Below are 13862 nucleotides of genomic sequence, written 5' to 3' on the forward strand. Positions count from 1 at the left end.
CTTGCTATTAAAAAGAAGTGCACTCCCATAAATAATGCAGAGTATGCCCACTGTGGCTATGTCTTTATGTGGTAACGGTTATATAAACATTATGTGATATTGAAATAATTTTTTTTTTCTTTAAAGGGACAACCCAGTAAAAGAAAATATATTTAAAACAAAAGTGATGTTTTACCAGCAAGAAGTATATGGGATTCATATTTATAACATTAACACCTACTGCATAGATGTTGACCTAAGACAGATGACGGTATAACCCAACGTCAATGAATTGTCCCACTACAAAAGCATTTATTTACCGCCGGCCTCTATTACACCCGCAGCATCTGTATTACACGCAAATATCCTCAAAGCTCCCTCCCTGCCATCAATCTCCATTACGCAGGGCGGTTTTTATAATGCAGAGTAAGTGCCCACGCTCCTGTAACGCCCTGCTTTAAGAAGGGTGAGAAAACAGATTCCCCGAACAAATCTGAAATGTCTTTTCCTGGATGTTGAATTGAACGCTTCTTAATAACTTGGCAGCACATGAGAGCAATCGGGGTGCACATAATGCATCTGTTAGCATTAAACACGTGCCCCGAGGCCTCATGTTCACATCGCACTTAATATTCTGTGTAAGGGCTTTGATGAGATTATTCTCACTTTGCAATTATTTTTCCATTCATTGCAGGTTATCCGAGGTACACATCTGGGAAAAAGTCGAGAGCTTTAAAATGATCTATAAAACGTCAGCATATATTCTAATCAGGTACGCAAAGCATTAAGAGGGGCAAATGTCCAGTGGGTTGCGTGCACCACACACTGACCCTAGCAGCACATCAGGTCCTGCGGTGTTACAAATTGCTAATATGCAGTCTTATGTACATCATTTAACGGCTTCTGTGCTTAAAGCACCAGGTTCGCCCCGTTAAGATATCCACAGATAAGTTCTGCATCGTGTAGAGAGAAGATCAGCCTGTCAATTAGTTTTTCTTCTTAATGTTCCCTGTCTCTCAAAAAACTTTAAAATGTAGCTGAAAAACTACAGTTGCCTAGAAGAGTCCCGACAATCCACCAAAGCCTGCCATATGTATTATATCACAGCCTTCCGCCATTTCATGCTCTTGCATGTGAAATAGCAACGCTCAACATACCCTAATACACAGTGATGGGAGTGATGTGTAATAGGAGTGATGGGAGTGAGCTCCCTTTAAACTAGAATACCTTAAAGGTAACACCCCTTCAATTATGCCAGGGATGGGCAGTATAGACAGACCAGATCATGACGCCCAACAAGAAAAGGAACAGGTTTATTTGATAATACAGTAGTACATCATAACATCTAGGGAAGTTTTAGATGGTTTCTCCTGGTTTCACACAGCTTTGAAGCCTTCCAAACATCTAAATACAAATGCTTTCACTCAACTGCACTGAACATGTTAAAATCTCACTCTTTAGTTTCTGAGCATACCCAATATTACCTTAAGTTGGGGTTTGTCCAATTGTATGCTATTTACAGGTATAAATGATGCCCTACAAAAGGCTCTCTTCCAAACCCCCCCAAAACCGGTCAGTCTACTGTTTTGAAGAAAAGAAACGCTCCACCACATTGAGTGCAGATATATAAAACCCATCTACCATGTCGCTTCCTCCACCTCCAGTGTAAAATACAAGAGACGTATCGAGCAAGAAGAAGAAATCTTATCACATAATGTCATTTAAGAAGTTACAGAATTAACGTCTCAAGGAGATCCAAAATTTTACAGCACTGGCCCAAATCTGCCAGATCAATTGGACAGGCCCAACGCCGTACAGCTCAGGCACACATCTCCCGGGCCAATCAGACAGGCCTTTCAAAGAGTATCGGAGCTAAATATCTTAATGTTCCACCATGTCAACCAGCGCATTAAATACTGAAAAACATTTTCTGCAACACTAACATTCAAGTTTTTTTTCATTGTAATAGGGAGAAGGAAAATAATGCGATATGGGGTTGATGTTTTTTATAAGGACAATTTGTTTTGGGCATAAAGAGAGCTGTATATTTGTGTGTACTGCTTGGCAGGTGTTCAACAGATTCACCCAAAATGTCGCTGAATATTTCAAACATATGCTGGAGACGCGCACACAACAAATGCTTCTGCCGAGATGAAATACAAAACACACTAAAGTATGCAGTGAGAATTCAACTGACTTCATTTTCTATTGTGGATTATTTCGTAAGTGAAGTGAACACTCTTGGGGGGAGTTGCATAGACTTTCTGCTAAATGCACGCAATGTCAATGCATTAGTCCAGAGGCTAACGCACCCCGAGACCCCTAAGGAGCGGCGGTGCTGCCACCAGATACAGAATGTACCTCCTTAACAAATCATCTTTGGCTCTTAAACATTTGAATTTTAGCATCTATGTATATTCTCAAATGTTGCTACCGGGATTTGTCAAGTACCGAGCGACAGAACACAGCTAATTCTCTGAATTATGTCAAATATTAACCTTCACTTGGTGCCCTAAAATCAAAGTCAAAGGTAGTCTTAGACATATAGCATGTTGTACAGAATAACTAAATGAGCCGCTGGGGTTTGCAGTATACAGAGCATACATCTCTTAGCTAGAAGAAAATCCATATAAAACATAACACTGTCCCTGGAGACACCCAGATTCTAGTTTTTATGTAAACTTAAGATGTAGAATACTAACTATGTCCTCAATATGTCTACCTGGATTGAACAAGCACAGAAATAGAGTTGTGATATATATATATGTATTTAATTAAGAGTTTTTTCCGCATACACAATAAATAAAGATCTGTGTTTGGAATAAAAGTGAGCAGCTCATTCATTTATCTAAACCGCTGTCCAAAAAAAGCAAGAAAATACCCACAGGATTCCGGACACACATCACCTCGGCTTTCAGTTCTGCTCAGAAATCGCAACCCTGTGTGGCAACCTTAAGCCGGGGTCACAACTACCGTGTTTCCCAGCCATTCATGCTTCTAATTTATTTCTTCTGCTCATTATACCAGCGAAAATTTTATGTTGTGGTTAACAGATGGCTCTTTCAAGTTCTGTTACTATTCCAGCATCTTTAGAGGACTGCGAATGAGCAAACTTAAACAGGAAGCTTACTGAAAAAGAGAGGAGGGGGATCTGAAAGATGTGCACATTTGTGCCTCATGCCAAACAATCTGGAAACCATGTCTTCTTGGAACTGGTTCCATCAAAGTGACAGAAATAATTACCCTGGTATTGCTGTAATAAACAGATTTTCCTTCCACATGGTGCCGTACTTGAGCTGAGATCGCTGATATAATGCAGAGTTCATGCAACGCTGAGCTAAAGCTCATTCATTCGATCATTCACGGTAATCTCTAAAACCTATAAAACCACCGTTACTTTGTAGATCATGGTACGGTGATGTTAATGGCAGCAAATAGAAAATTATGCAGATTTAGGAGTATATTACAAGAGTATCAAGTAATGCCTCGGGTAAATGAAAGATTATAATCAGAACACATCATTATCTTTAATATCTGAGAGTTTACTAAATTTGCATTTTTAATAACAGAATCACTTTTTTTTAACATTCTCTTCTGTTTTTGCATGTTAAAGTACGCTTTTGTTGAATGTAGATTTGAGATATAGCAATTATCTAATTATTACACTGCTCATTCAATTGACAGTATTTAATGCAATTTGTATATATTTTTTTTGCACATAAGAGACATAACTGCTGTGTAAACACTTATCAACATTTCACTGCCAGCATGACATCAGCTTGAAATATTTATCACCTCCAAAAAAGTGGAACATATAATATGCAAATCTTTACTCCCCGCCAGATCGGCTGTTACAGGAGATATTCCCTCTCTGCATGCGTATCTTAAACGGAGAAGGTTAATCCACGTCCTCCTACGACCTTCCTCTTGTTGTTTAATTGCCATAATCCTCAGGTAGGCCTACTCCCAAAACGCTTTCATGTTTACTTAAACCATGTCAGTGGGTAACTGTGTATAATGCCCCCGCCACCCCTGCAATTCCGGAGGTACACCTACCTGAGGACTATGGCAATTAACAACTGCAGTGACAGATTACCCTTCCCACGGGATAACCGTAGGCATTGAAAGCTTCCCCTCTTGCACCTCAAAGCGTAAATTGCTCTGCCTTTCAGAGAGCCTCGCTGTTCTTTTATGGGACCATTACAATTTTTAATCAAAACTTATTGCAGTTTCATCCCCGAATCTCATTTCTTTCATATATAACCTACTGAAAAAAGCGCAGAAGCAATAAAAAAAATGTATTATAAGGAAATAAGCCTAACATTCTATTGTTAACTCTTAATATGAATATTGTTGTGAACTGATTAATGCACAGTGTGCGAGCCCTCCTGCGTTCTGCTAGAATTCAGAATGTACATTGGGTCCATTTCCATCTTGAACCCAGAAATGGGGGAGAATGTTAGATGAGAAGCTGCAGGGACAGTGAAGGAAACAGTATGGAGAGGAGAATAAAAAAACATCCTAAAATATCTTACAATATTTTAAAAATTGCTCAACCTCAGCAAAAATGCGAACACTATCCACCAACATGGCGCTGTGATAAGGTGACTGGTTTACCATAAACGCATCACTTATCACTCGTCTCTTACACCAGTTACATCTCCACTCACAGCAGATGGGTCAACTGTGGATTTCACCAAGGAGAGCCCATAACTAGTATTTTAAAGTAATAAAAAGGGATAGATATCAGACACCTTAACGGCTGCAAAAGACATTAGTAACTGGGACACTACAGACATATGTTTGTTGCTCTATCACGCTGAAGATACCGGTAATTCCAGTCCTTGTGTAGACAATGCACGGAGTGAGGCTGAACACTCAGCAGGGGTTATGAATAATTCCGCTCGGCTCCCTGTAAGGACACAGCAAGCATCCGACAGGAGCCGTCCAGACCTGTTGCAGTATGGACGCTCTGTTTTAAGCATGACAGCCCAAACGTATAACGAAATAACGTTGAATGAAAAGGTATAAGAAGTATGCTTGTAAGGCAGAGCAGCTAAAGGCTAAAGTTATAAACACAATAGAAGCTGCTTACAACAGCAACCACCTAGAATATGGAATTAAGGGATGGTTATTGCCGACTCTCCTGCTCTATATATTGTATATGATTTTCAGAAAGTATCTCATTAATATTCCCTCAGTGCAGAGCAAGGAAAACCCCAGGGGACATGTCTGACAATCGTAACGCTGACATGGAAACTGCTTATGTACTGCATATGGATGGAAAACTGAACGGTCATATAATCCACAATTATCAAACACATTCTAAACTTTTGAAAGTAGGAGAGGAATCTGTCTCAAGGGAAGGGGCAAGGTGAACATAAAGGGGTGAACATAAGAAGAAAATGAGACTCCTGGTAATGCAAAGGTTATTTTTGGTGAAAGCTCCCATTAAAAGGGAGAACCAAATCATGATGCACTGCTACAAATCAGAACCACAAAGTGAAAGAAGGTGTCAGAGAACCTGGCATTTATTTTGTTTTCATAAACGCTTGAGAGATATATATATACCGTATTTGCTCGATTATAAGACAAGGTTTTTTTCAGAGCAAATGCTCAATAGGTCCGACTATGAGACGACTAAGATCCAGATCCCCCGCAGCTGCAGGGGACATAGATCCTCGACCTGCACCTGCCCCTTAAGCCCGCCGCAACTGCGACCGGGTCCGCCACTCAAAGGGGTCGGGAAGCCCCCACCAGGGCCAGCCTTACGGGTGTGCGGCCGCACAGGGTTTAAATTAAAACATCTGGCTTTTTTTATTTTTTTTTACTTTATTTAACATCCTCCATGTTAAAGTTTTTGTTAAATAAAGGTAAAAAAAAAAACCTCCGATGTTTTAATGTAAGCCCTATGCGGTCGCAGACCCCTAAGGCCGGCCCTGGTGGGGGCTTGCCGGCCCCTTAGAGCGGCGGACCCGGTCGCAGTTGCGGCGGGCTTAAGGGGCAGACGCCCCTTATGCCCTGCGTTAATGCGGCCGTAGAGGCAGCATAGGCCCAGTCAGTCCGGTCCTGCCGCGGGCCCGGCCACAGTTGCTGCTTGCTCCGGCAACAAGGTAAGTAGGGTGAGGGAGGGGTGTGCAGTGAGAAGGGGCAGAGGGGGGTTAGATAGTGAGAAATGGGGAGAGGGGATAGATAGTGAGAGGGAGTACATAGTGAAAAGGGGTACATAGTGAGAAGGGGCAGATAAGATGGGGAAGAGGGGGTAGTGTGAATGCGTATGAGAATGAATGAATGAATAAATGTGTGGATGAATTGTGTGAATGCGTATGACAATTAATGAATTCATGTGTGGATGAATTGCTTGAATGATTTGTGAGACCGCATTAATGAATGTGTTAATGATTTGTGTGAATGAGTAAATGCAAAGATGGTACATGAAGGGTGGGCTTTAACAATAAATAAATAAATAAATATGGGCTGCTCGGGCTTAAATGCCCGGGCCTATTTTTTGTCCCAGTCCGGGCCTGGCGCAGACCTTCCCTGGCTGTCAGAGATCAGAGTTCCCCGCACCGGTGCGGCACCGTGTAGACATCTACACGTTGCCCCGGCTGCATGAAAGGGGAGTCAAAAGCACCGGTAAGTTTGGAGGAGGGAGTGTTAAATGGGGGACATAAGGCATTTCTGGAGGCAGAGTGTTCTATGAAATGCCTTTTAACCCCCTTAATGCCACTCTGCCTCCAGAAATGCCTTTTTTTTTTTTTAACTCTCTCTATACGCCACTCTGCCTCCTGAAATGCCTTAAACCTCCCTATATGCCACTCTGCCCCATAATATGCCTTTTAACCCCCTTAATGCCAGAGTGACATTTAGGGGTATAAGGCATTTCTGGAGGCAGAGTGGCACATAGGGAGTCAAAAGGCATATCATGGGGCACAGTGGCATATAGGGTTAAAAGGCATATCATGGGGCACAGTGGTATATAGGGGGTATAAGGCATTTCTGATGCAGATGTGCATAACTGGGGGGGGCAGATTGGAAAATAGAAGGAAATAAAACCAAAATATTTTTCTCAATCATAGCTTTTATAAAAAAAATAGTTTAGCTGAATTAACATTTACTGGTAAAACTTTTTTCCTATAGGGTCGTCTTATATTCAGGCTTTTTTTTCCCTAAATTAATATACAGGTCGTCTTATAATCAGGGTCGTCTTATAATCGAGCAAATACGGTATATTATACATACACAGGTACATACACATACATACGTATATAGTTAGATATAGATATATAAACAGAAACTACTCACAAAGTCAAAATCCCCATCCGGAGGAACCTTCCAGTTGTCAGGGAAAACATTTTTTGATATATGGAATTGTTCGTGCACATTTTGATTGCAGTTCTCTAGAGGTTTATTTTTGGAGTCTTGCTTGTCGAAGTAATCCATAAATGACGGCCGTGGTGCTTGTGGAGACGTTGCATTTCCTAAGTGTATAAAATAAATCGAACATTATTACCGATGCATCAACAAACTGGCAAAGACAGACAGAAGCACCAGCCTCCAACCTGCAGGTTGCTAGCTAAACCTCTTATGGTTCACATGTAAACAGAACACGATCAAATATTTTTCTTAAAATCAAAATGGTTCAACCCAAAGCAGAATGCACATTTTTAATAGACAGTACTTATCTCACAATGAACACAATGAATGGGATACCTTTACAGATGAACTACCGCTGACCACATACTTTAATTTGCTAGATGATTCATGAACCTGCCTTGCTACACACTATGTGGACCACTTACATTCACACATTCTCTGCCCTGCTGAATAAACAGCTAAACCACCTGTATGGATTGGTGAGCAAACCAGCTATAACCCAACTAAGTAACGTTAAAGAATGTTATTTCCATGCTTTTTGCCATCCAGAATGTACACGGTTCCTGTTGTGGGTGTACAAGAAACCCTGTGACTCTCTGACCTCCCAGATGCAGACATATTAGACATGTGCAAATCGCCTCCATCCACTATGGGCTTTCTGGATATTTAGAAGACCTAGTTTTTCCCGGAGGTGGACAGTTTACAGAAAAACTCTCAATGTTAGTAATTAACAGCTCAATTAAGTAATTGTTGTGTTTTACGGAAATTAAAGCCCATAGGGATATCCCAAGCATGTTTGCACTGAAAGTGTCGCATGATGAATATGCTTCAATATAAAGTACAGATGCTAAAGCAACTCGAGCTTCTACAGAGAGAAAACAAAACACCTGCCAGTGTCAGTGTCACCCGGCCTCAGTGTCGACCGTCGAGAAGCAGTCAGCGACCTGGAAGTTACTTTTCGTTCTAAACAAAGAATAAATGTAAAAGGTAGATCTGCCAGCGTTAGCTGAGACAATGCCTTCATATTCCTTCAAAAAACACAAATAATAGTAATTTGGGCTCACGTCTAAAGGAAGGTCCCAAAAACCTATATTGCATGCACATTGTGCAATAAGTACACCGGTAACATTGAGGCCAGGGGAGGAAAAATAAAAGTTCCATTTAGTACAACATTCTGAAACCTCTCCAATATGTCATCGTCAGATATATCTGTGGAAATAATGCCAATATTTCTAAATGATTTAGTGTTCTGTTTTGTACAAGTGATAATCCCATTTTCCTAGGTCTCCCACGTGAGAAAACGGTTTACAGAGGTTTTCCATAACCAAGTAATTCTCCGCAATTCGTTACTGCTCGATCCAAAATTCTATTAGTGCTCACTTTCTAGGATTTCGGTGCAGAATATTTTTATGAGAGGAATGCTCGGTATGCCCGCTAGCAGGCAAAACATTTAAAGTAAACACATGTAAGGTGCTCTTCACACTTCAAGGTCTTGTCTTCTGCAACTGTGTGACACTTGCAACATTAGGAGCCAAAACTGGGGGAAAAAGTACTGTTATCACCGAAATATGTCAGAAGAACAATGAATAACGTATTAACAGATGAACTATGCAAATCGTGCTAGAAGCTAAGGGAAAGCTTCATAGTTTTTTATTTTAATAGAACTTTGCATATTTGCAGTCCGTAGTTTAGACCGACACCTTTATTGTCTATCCGCTTGGACCCAACATGATGGCAGACTCACAGGTCTTCTCGTTATTATGGTTTTTCATCACCACAGCGGTGGGGCTCAACTCAACCTAAAAATCCCATCAACAGGGCAGGACTTAGTAATTACTACATTCTATTCTACAATGGAGATACAAAACACTTGGGGACCAGGCACTGAACTAGAGTAATGCTTCTTCATATTCTCTTCTATTTAAAAAAAATAAAAATGACCATGATGCATAAAGGACGTGCTGTAAGATGAACAATTCACGACTTAAATGGTCTTCAAATAACTGCACCGGGCAGTGTTAACACATAATCCTTGTATTAGTCCGATACTTCACTCCATGCTTTAAATAACCTTTTTTAACAGCATTTGGTTGCGTGTAAATATCAGGCTCAACGTACAAAATCTTATCTCACATCAACTATACCAAGAAGCAAGCCTGATGTAAACGCGAGGACCGCATATACAGAAACAGATAACATAAGCTGTCAAGCAGAAAGGCTTTAATAGCAGCTGATGCATCTAACTCCAAGCAGGTGCGGTATATGTGCACGGTGGAAACACTCCATTATGTATTATCTGTCACTGTCGGCACAATTGTCATGGATTTGCTGGCGGAGGCGTTGTAATAGGATTCACTGTATGTCGGTGGACAGAGCGAGCAGACTCCGAGTGCCCTGTCGGCAATAGCTGCAGGGCTCCATCATAAAGGATGTGTGCTTACCGCAGACGGGCCGGCAACAGAAGAGAGGCCAAATGATACATTCACATATTTCCTCAAAACAATGTCTTAAATTATAAAAGATAACAACGTAATCATAAAGTGTGACCTTTTACTTTGTGATATAGTTTGTCTTACAAAAGACACCAAGCACCTCTGGACCATCTTATGTTGGTTAAGATCACTCCAGCGTAAAGTTTTCTGGCGAGTTTAGGAAGCGGAGGCACATGCATCAAAGTAGATTTCTAGACTGTGATGGGAAAGTACATTTAGGACAAAGAATAAAACAAAACATTCCCATCGCATGTGCAGCATGAGGAACCAAAGGATAATTGGGGTAATTACAGGTAGACGTTATTAAAGTAAATGATGCCTGAGACAGACGTTACTCCGTGCTTCAGAAAAACAAATACATTAAACAGAGAGAGTCATTTAACGGGACCTGCACTGCCCGCTGACGCGACGATCTGGAGAACGATTCGGTGTTTGCTTAACAAGTACGGCACTCACTTAACATCTTGTAATTAAATGTCAAACGGGTGCTGATGAGTTAGGGTTTCTAAGTGTAGACAAATAAAGTGGATAAACGATGTGCCGTTAATATGAACACACTGGATTTATGAAAACATCAGATCATTTCACGTTTTTGGATTGTTAGGATGTTATTAAAGAAAGGGGTCCATGTAAAGAAAAGAAGAAAAAAAAAAGAAAAAAAAAAAAGGACAGGGAGTGGCGCTAACAGGAAAAAGACAAGATTAAAAAATACAATTAAAAAAAAAGCTGATGGCTGACCACCCATCCATGCAGCTCTATGTCTAATGGAAATCAGAGGAGGCTGCCGGACATTGGGGTATAGCAAAAGGCTGAGGGGCTAAGAAACGGAAGAAGGTAAAACCTGGATAAATAAAGAGAATCCATGTCCAGGCTCCATCTGTGACAGAAAGTGTCCAGGAAAACCCAGTTTGTGCTGGAAAAGGTATAGAAACACCAAAAAGAACTCCAGTGACATCCCCAACAACTCCAATCTAGAAAATGCACTTAACGCGAACATTACTTAAACTCTACGTTTTACTGTCAAGAGTTTTAAATAAAAATAAAAAAAGCCAACCTGTAGATAATTTGCCAAAAGCCAAATAACAACGATTTAAAAACCCAATGACATTACTCTTTTTTTCCCTGATGTAAAGACTTCAGTGCTTCTCTTCTAATATAATGTGAAGAATAAATAATTTGCTTTACACAATGGTACATTTTCATATTTTATAAATGTTATACAAGAAGTCTTTGATAAGTATACTGTTCCCAATATTTTCTATGTACTGAACGGGATCATCGATTTATTATAACATATACAGGATATATATTTATATATATGTCATTTTTTTTTCTTTTGACAACATATTAATAAAACTTCCCAGCAATGTATGCATTCCTTTCTCAGCACATAAAGGTCTCCATAACTCCTTGGTTAATACATTCACTTGGTGTTACAGTAACTGAAAGGACTCTGTGTTAATGTTAGGAAGTGACGCATGATATTAATGAATTACTGAATCCCTAATAAAAGCCTAAATGGCAGGTTTCTTTACCAGCGTAAATGAATTAATTCCATTCCCTGTGTAAACACCGTCGCATTTTTAGGCAGCTAAGTAATCTCAAGACTGCTCTTGATGTCCATCTAGTGGGTAAAACGGGACATTTTCCTTCTGGCGCGTCGCTTCTCCCATCCAATGTCTTTTCTTGGCATTTATTTGTACTTCTATTCACATCAAACATCAACATTACCCTTAATAGATTTTTTTTCCCTTAGATTTTCACAGACAAGCTTAATTTCAAAGCAAATTGTCCAGCAAAGAATCAGTTTGGAAGAGTTTCACAGAACATGCTGCAATTATACGATTCCAGGAACCAACCAGCAAGGAAGCGTCTGATGTTACGTCATGCTGTGGCTCACACCTGACGAGCTAAAAACACATTCATTTAGTGGGTAGCTTCATCTGGTGCGCTGTCAGCGGAGATCTTGATGTATCCGCTCGCTGGCAGCTGGTAAAGTTCTGTCGGTGTAAACGCTGTCTGAGCACTGGGGTCCGGTGCCAATACAACCACCCGGAAACTCTGCAATCACTCATCTGTCTTGGCATCATGTGAGTGTTCAAATGTTACTATTCCAAACAATATGGATATACAAGTATGCTATAGCTTATAGTCAGCTTAACCCCCCCCTTAGTGTATGGCTGACTTACAGATACGGATTTTTTAATTATGATCACACCTGCGGGCAAAATAATTATATATATCTTGCTCTGCCTTTTTTTATTTTTTTTTTTCTTTCTACTGATTTGACACAAAGGAGTTTAAATGTATCAAGTCTCTCATACATGTAATATTTTGAAATGGTGGTAAAGAGCCAGATTGCAAGAGCCAATAAGAACCTACAGTGCCATCCTAACGGCCCAATCAGAAACCACGCTCTAGTCCTCATGTTAGCCCTTTGCAGACTCTTAATGCTCTTTTTTGTTACGGCCCCGGGAAGGACTTTGTTGCTGTGAATGTAAATGAACGCATCCACCAATAACGCTCCGTTACCCATCATTCTGCACCGAGTTACGCAAATTGTCACAGCGCTGCTCCTGTTAACGCAAATCATCTGCTGTTCTTTTGTGAGCGATGTAGTTTTAGTGATTAGAGTGATAAGTGATGCACTGACAGTGCTATTAATGTATAGCAACCTAACTACTCCTAAATGCAACAAATCAGAAGATGTTTAAGAGGCAGAGTTTAAAGAAGCCTCTCGCCACATCCAGGGCATGGCATAGTAGTTCCTCACACTCCAATCTTCCAGCGCGCTGCATTTATGCGCAGGGGGACAGATGTCTAAGACTCAATCCTTGTGACTCTCGGCATCTATCACTGCAGCATCCCGAGACTGCCTACTGATGCTGTCGGGAAGGGATTTGTAGTTTTATTACAAAATGTATCCTTGTATCTGGTCACATGAAGTGCCCAAACACCTCAATCTGTCCCTGAATTGGCTTCAGCACAAAAATGTACAAGTATCATTGTTGGAGACAAGATTAAATAGTGACTGCAGAGAATATGTATGGCTGCAAGGAATGTGAAATTTAATTTAAAAAAAAAAAAAAAAAGTTTTGAATATGTTTTGTATGCTTTAATACCCGAGAGGCCTACTGCAAGACAGCATCAGGTACAGGCCTAGCATGAATACTACCCGATTTTTCATTATTTTGTATATGTTCACACATATATTCAATGGTTTGGTAAATTTTTTGGACCACATGACTTACTTTTCATTGTTCCATCTTCTTCTTCCTCTTCTTCATCTTCATCACTATTGATCACCATGGTCCCCAAGTCAGACTCCAGCATTGTGCTGTTGTGCTCAATCATGGTCTGTGCCCCTTCACTCATGGTGCTAGCGGCTCTCATGGTCCCCGCACTCTCCGAACTTGTCTTGACCATGGTGTGCGAGTCAAGCTCATCTTCTTCCTGCTCAGAGAAGAGGACGCAAAGGGTTACTAACAGAACACCCCACAGATTAGCTTTCATGGAAACATTCTGAAACCCATCTCTAAGTATACAAATAAGTTTATATAAATGATTCCCCACAACCACATCATAGAGTCCTCAAACCATAACATAAATACAAAGGTCTCGCACAGGAAAACAATGGCCTCTAACCACACATTTTTATTGGTTTAAGTAGTTTCCTAAGTCGTAATTTAGTATTAAAGCAATGCTGCAATGGCAGGCTTGGAAGAAACGACAGGGGGTACTTCTTTCCGAAAACATAAAACGTGATGTCAATTTATAGATGGCGCTTTATTTTACTACTCATTTGGCAGAGCGATGGGGGTTTAAGGAATAGGGACGAGCCATTTTTAGTAACGAAAAAGATCTGTTCAGCAGATGCTGGAGAATTGTTGAAAAGAACAGATTCCAGTGTTGGATAAAACAGCATTTCCAATCAGTGGCAGTAATGTTCCTGGAATGTTAAGCTGAACTGATGATAATCCAGTGTATGATTCATAAGCCCCATATGGAGCGCAA

General features: G+C 40.5%; 1 protein-coding gene across 3 annotated transcripts in view; it reads right to left on the reverse strand.

Moving 5' to 3' along the window:
* LOC149305587 (serine/threonine-protein kinase 3) overlaps positions 1-13862 on the reverse strand; it is a 90954-nt gene that overhangs the window by 14277 nt on the left and 62815 nt on the right. For 2 of the 3 annotated variants that reach the window (XM_089477355.1, XM_089477354.1), the window contains 2 exons: positions 13100-13301; positions 7285-7460 (listed from right to left, as the gene is read on the reverse strand). In XM_089477355.1, coding sequence (XP_089333481.1) covers positions 7285-7460; positions 13100-13301 — 378 coding nt within the window. Of the gene's footprint in view, positions 1-7284; positions 7461-13099; positions 13305-13862 lie in introns of all 3 variants that reach the window. The other variant, XM_089477353.1, reaches the window with a different exon arrangement.

This window comes from Sceloporus occidentalis, unplaced genomic scaffold, assembly GCF_023333645.1.
Source record: "Sceloporus occidentalis isolate IW3139 unplaced genomic scaffold, rSceOcc1.0.p SCAF_11, whole genome shotgun sequence".
In the NCBI taxonomy this organism is placed as follows: Eukaryota; Metazoa; Chordata; class Lepidosauria; order Squamata; family Phrynosomatidae; genus Sceloporus; species Sceloporus occidentalis.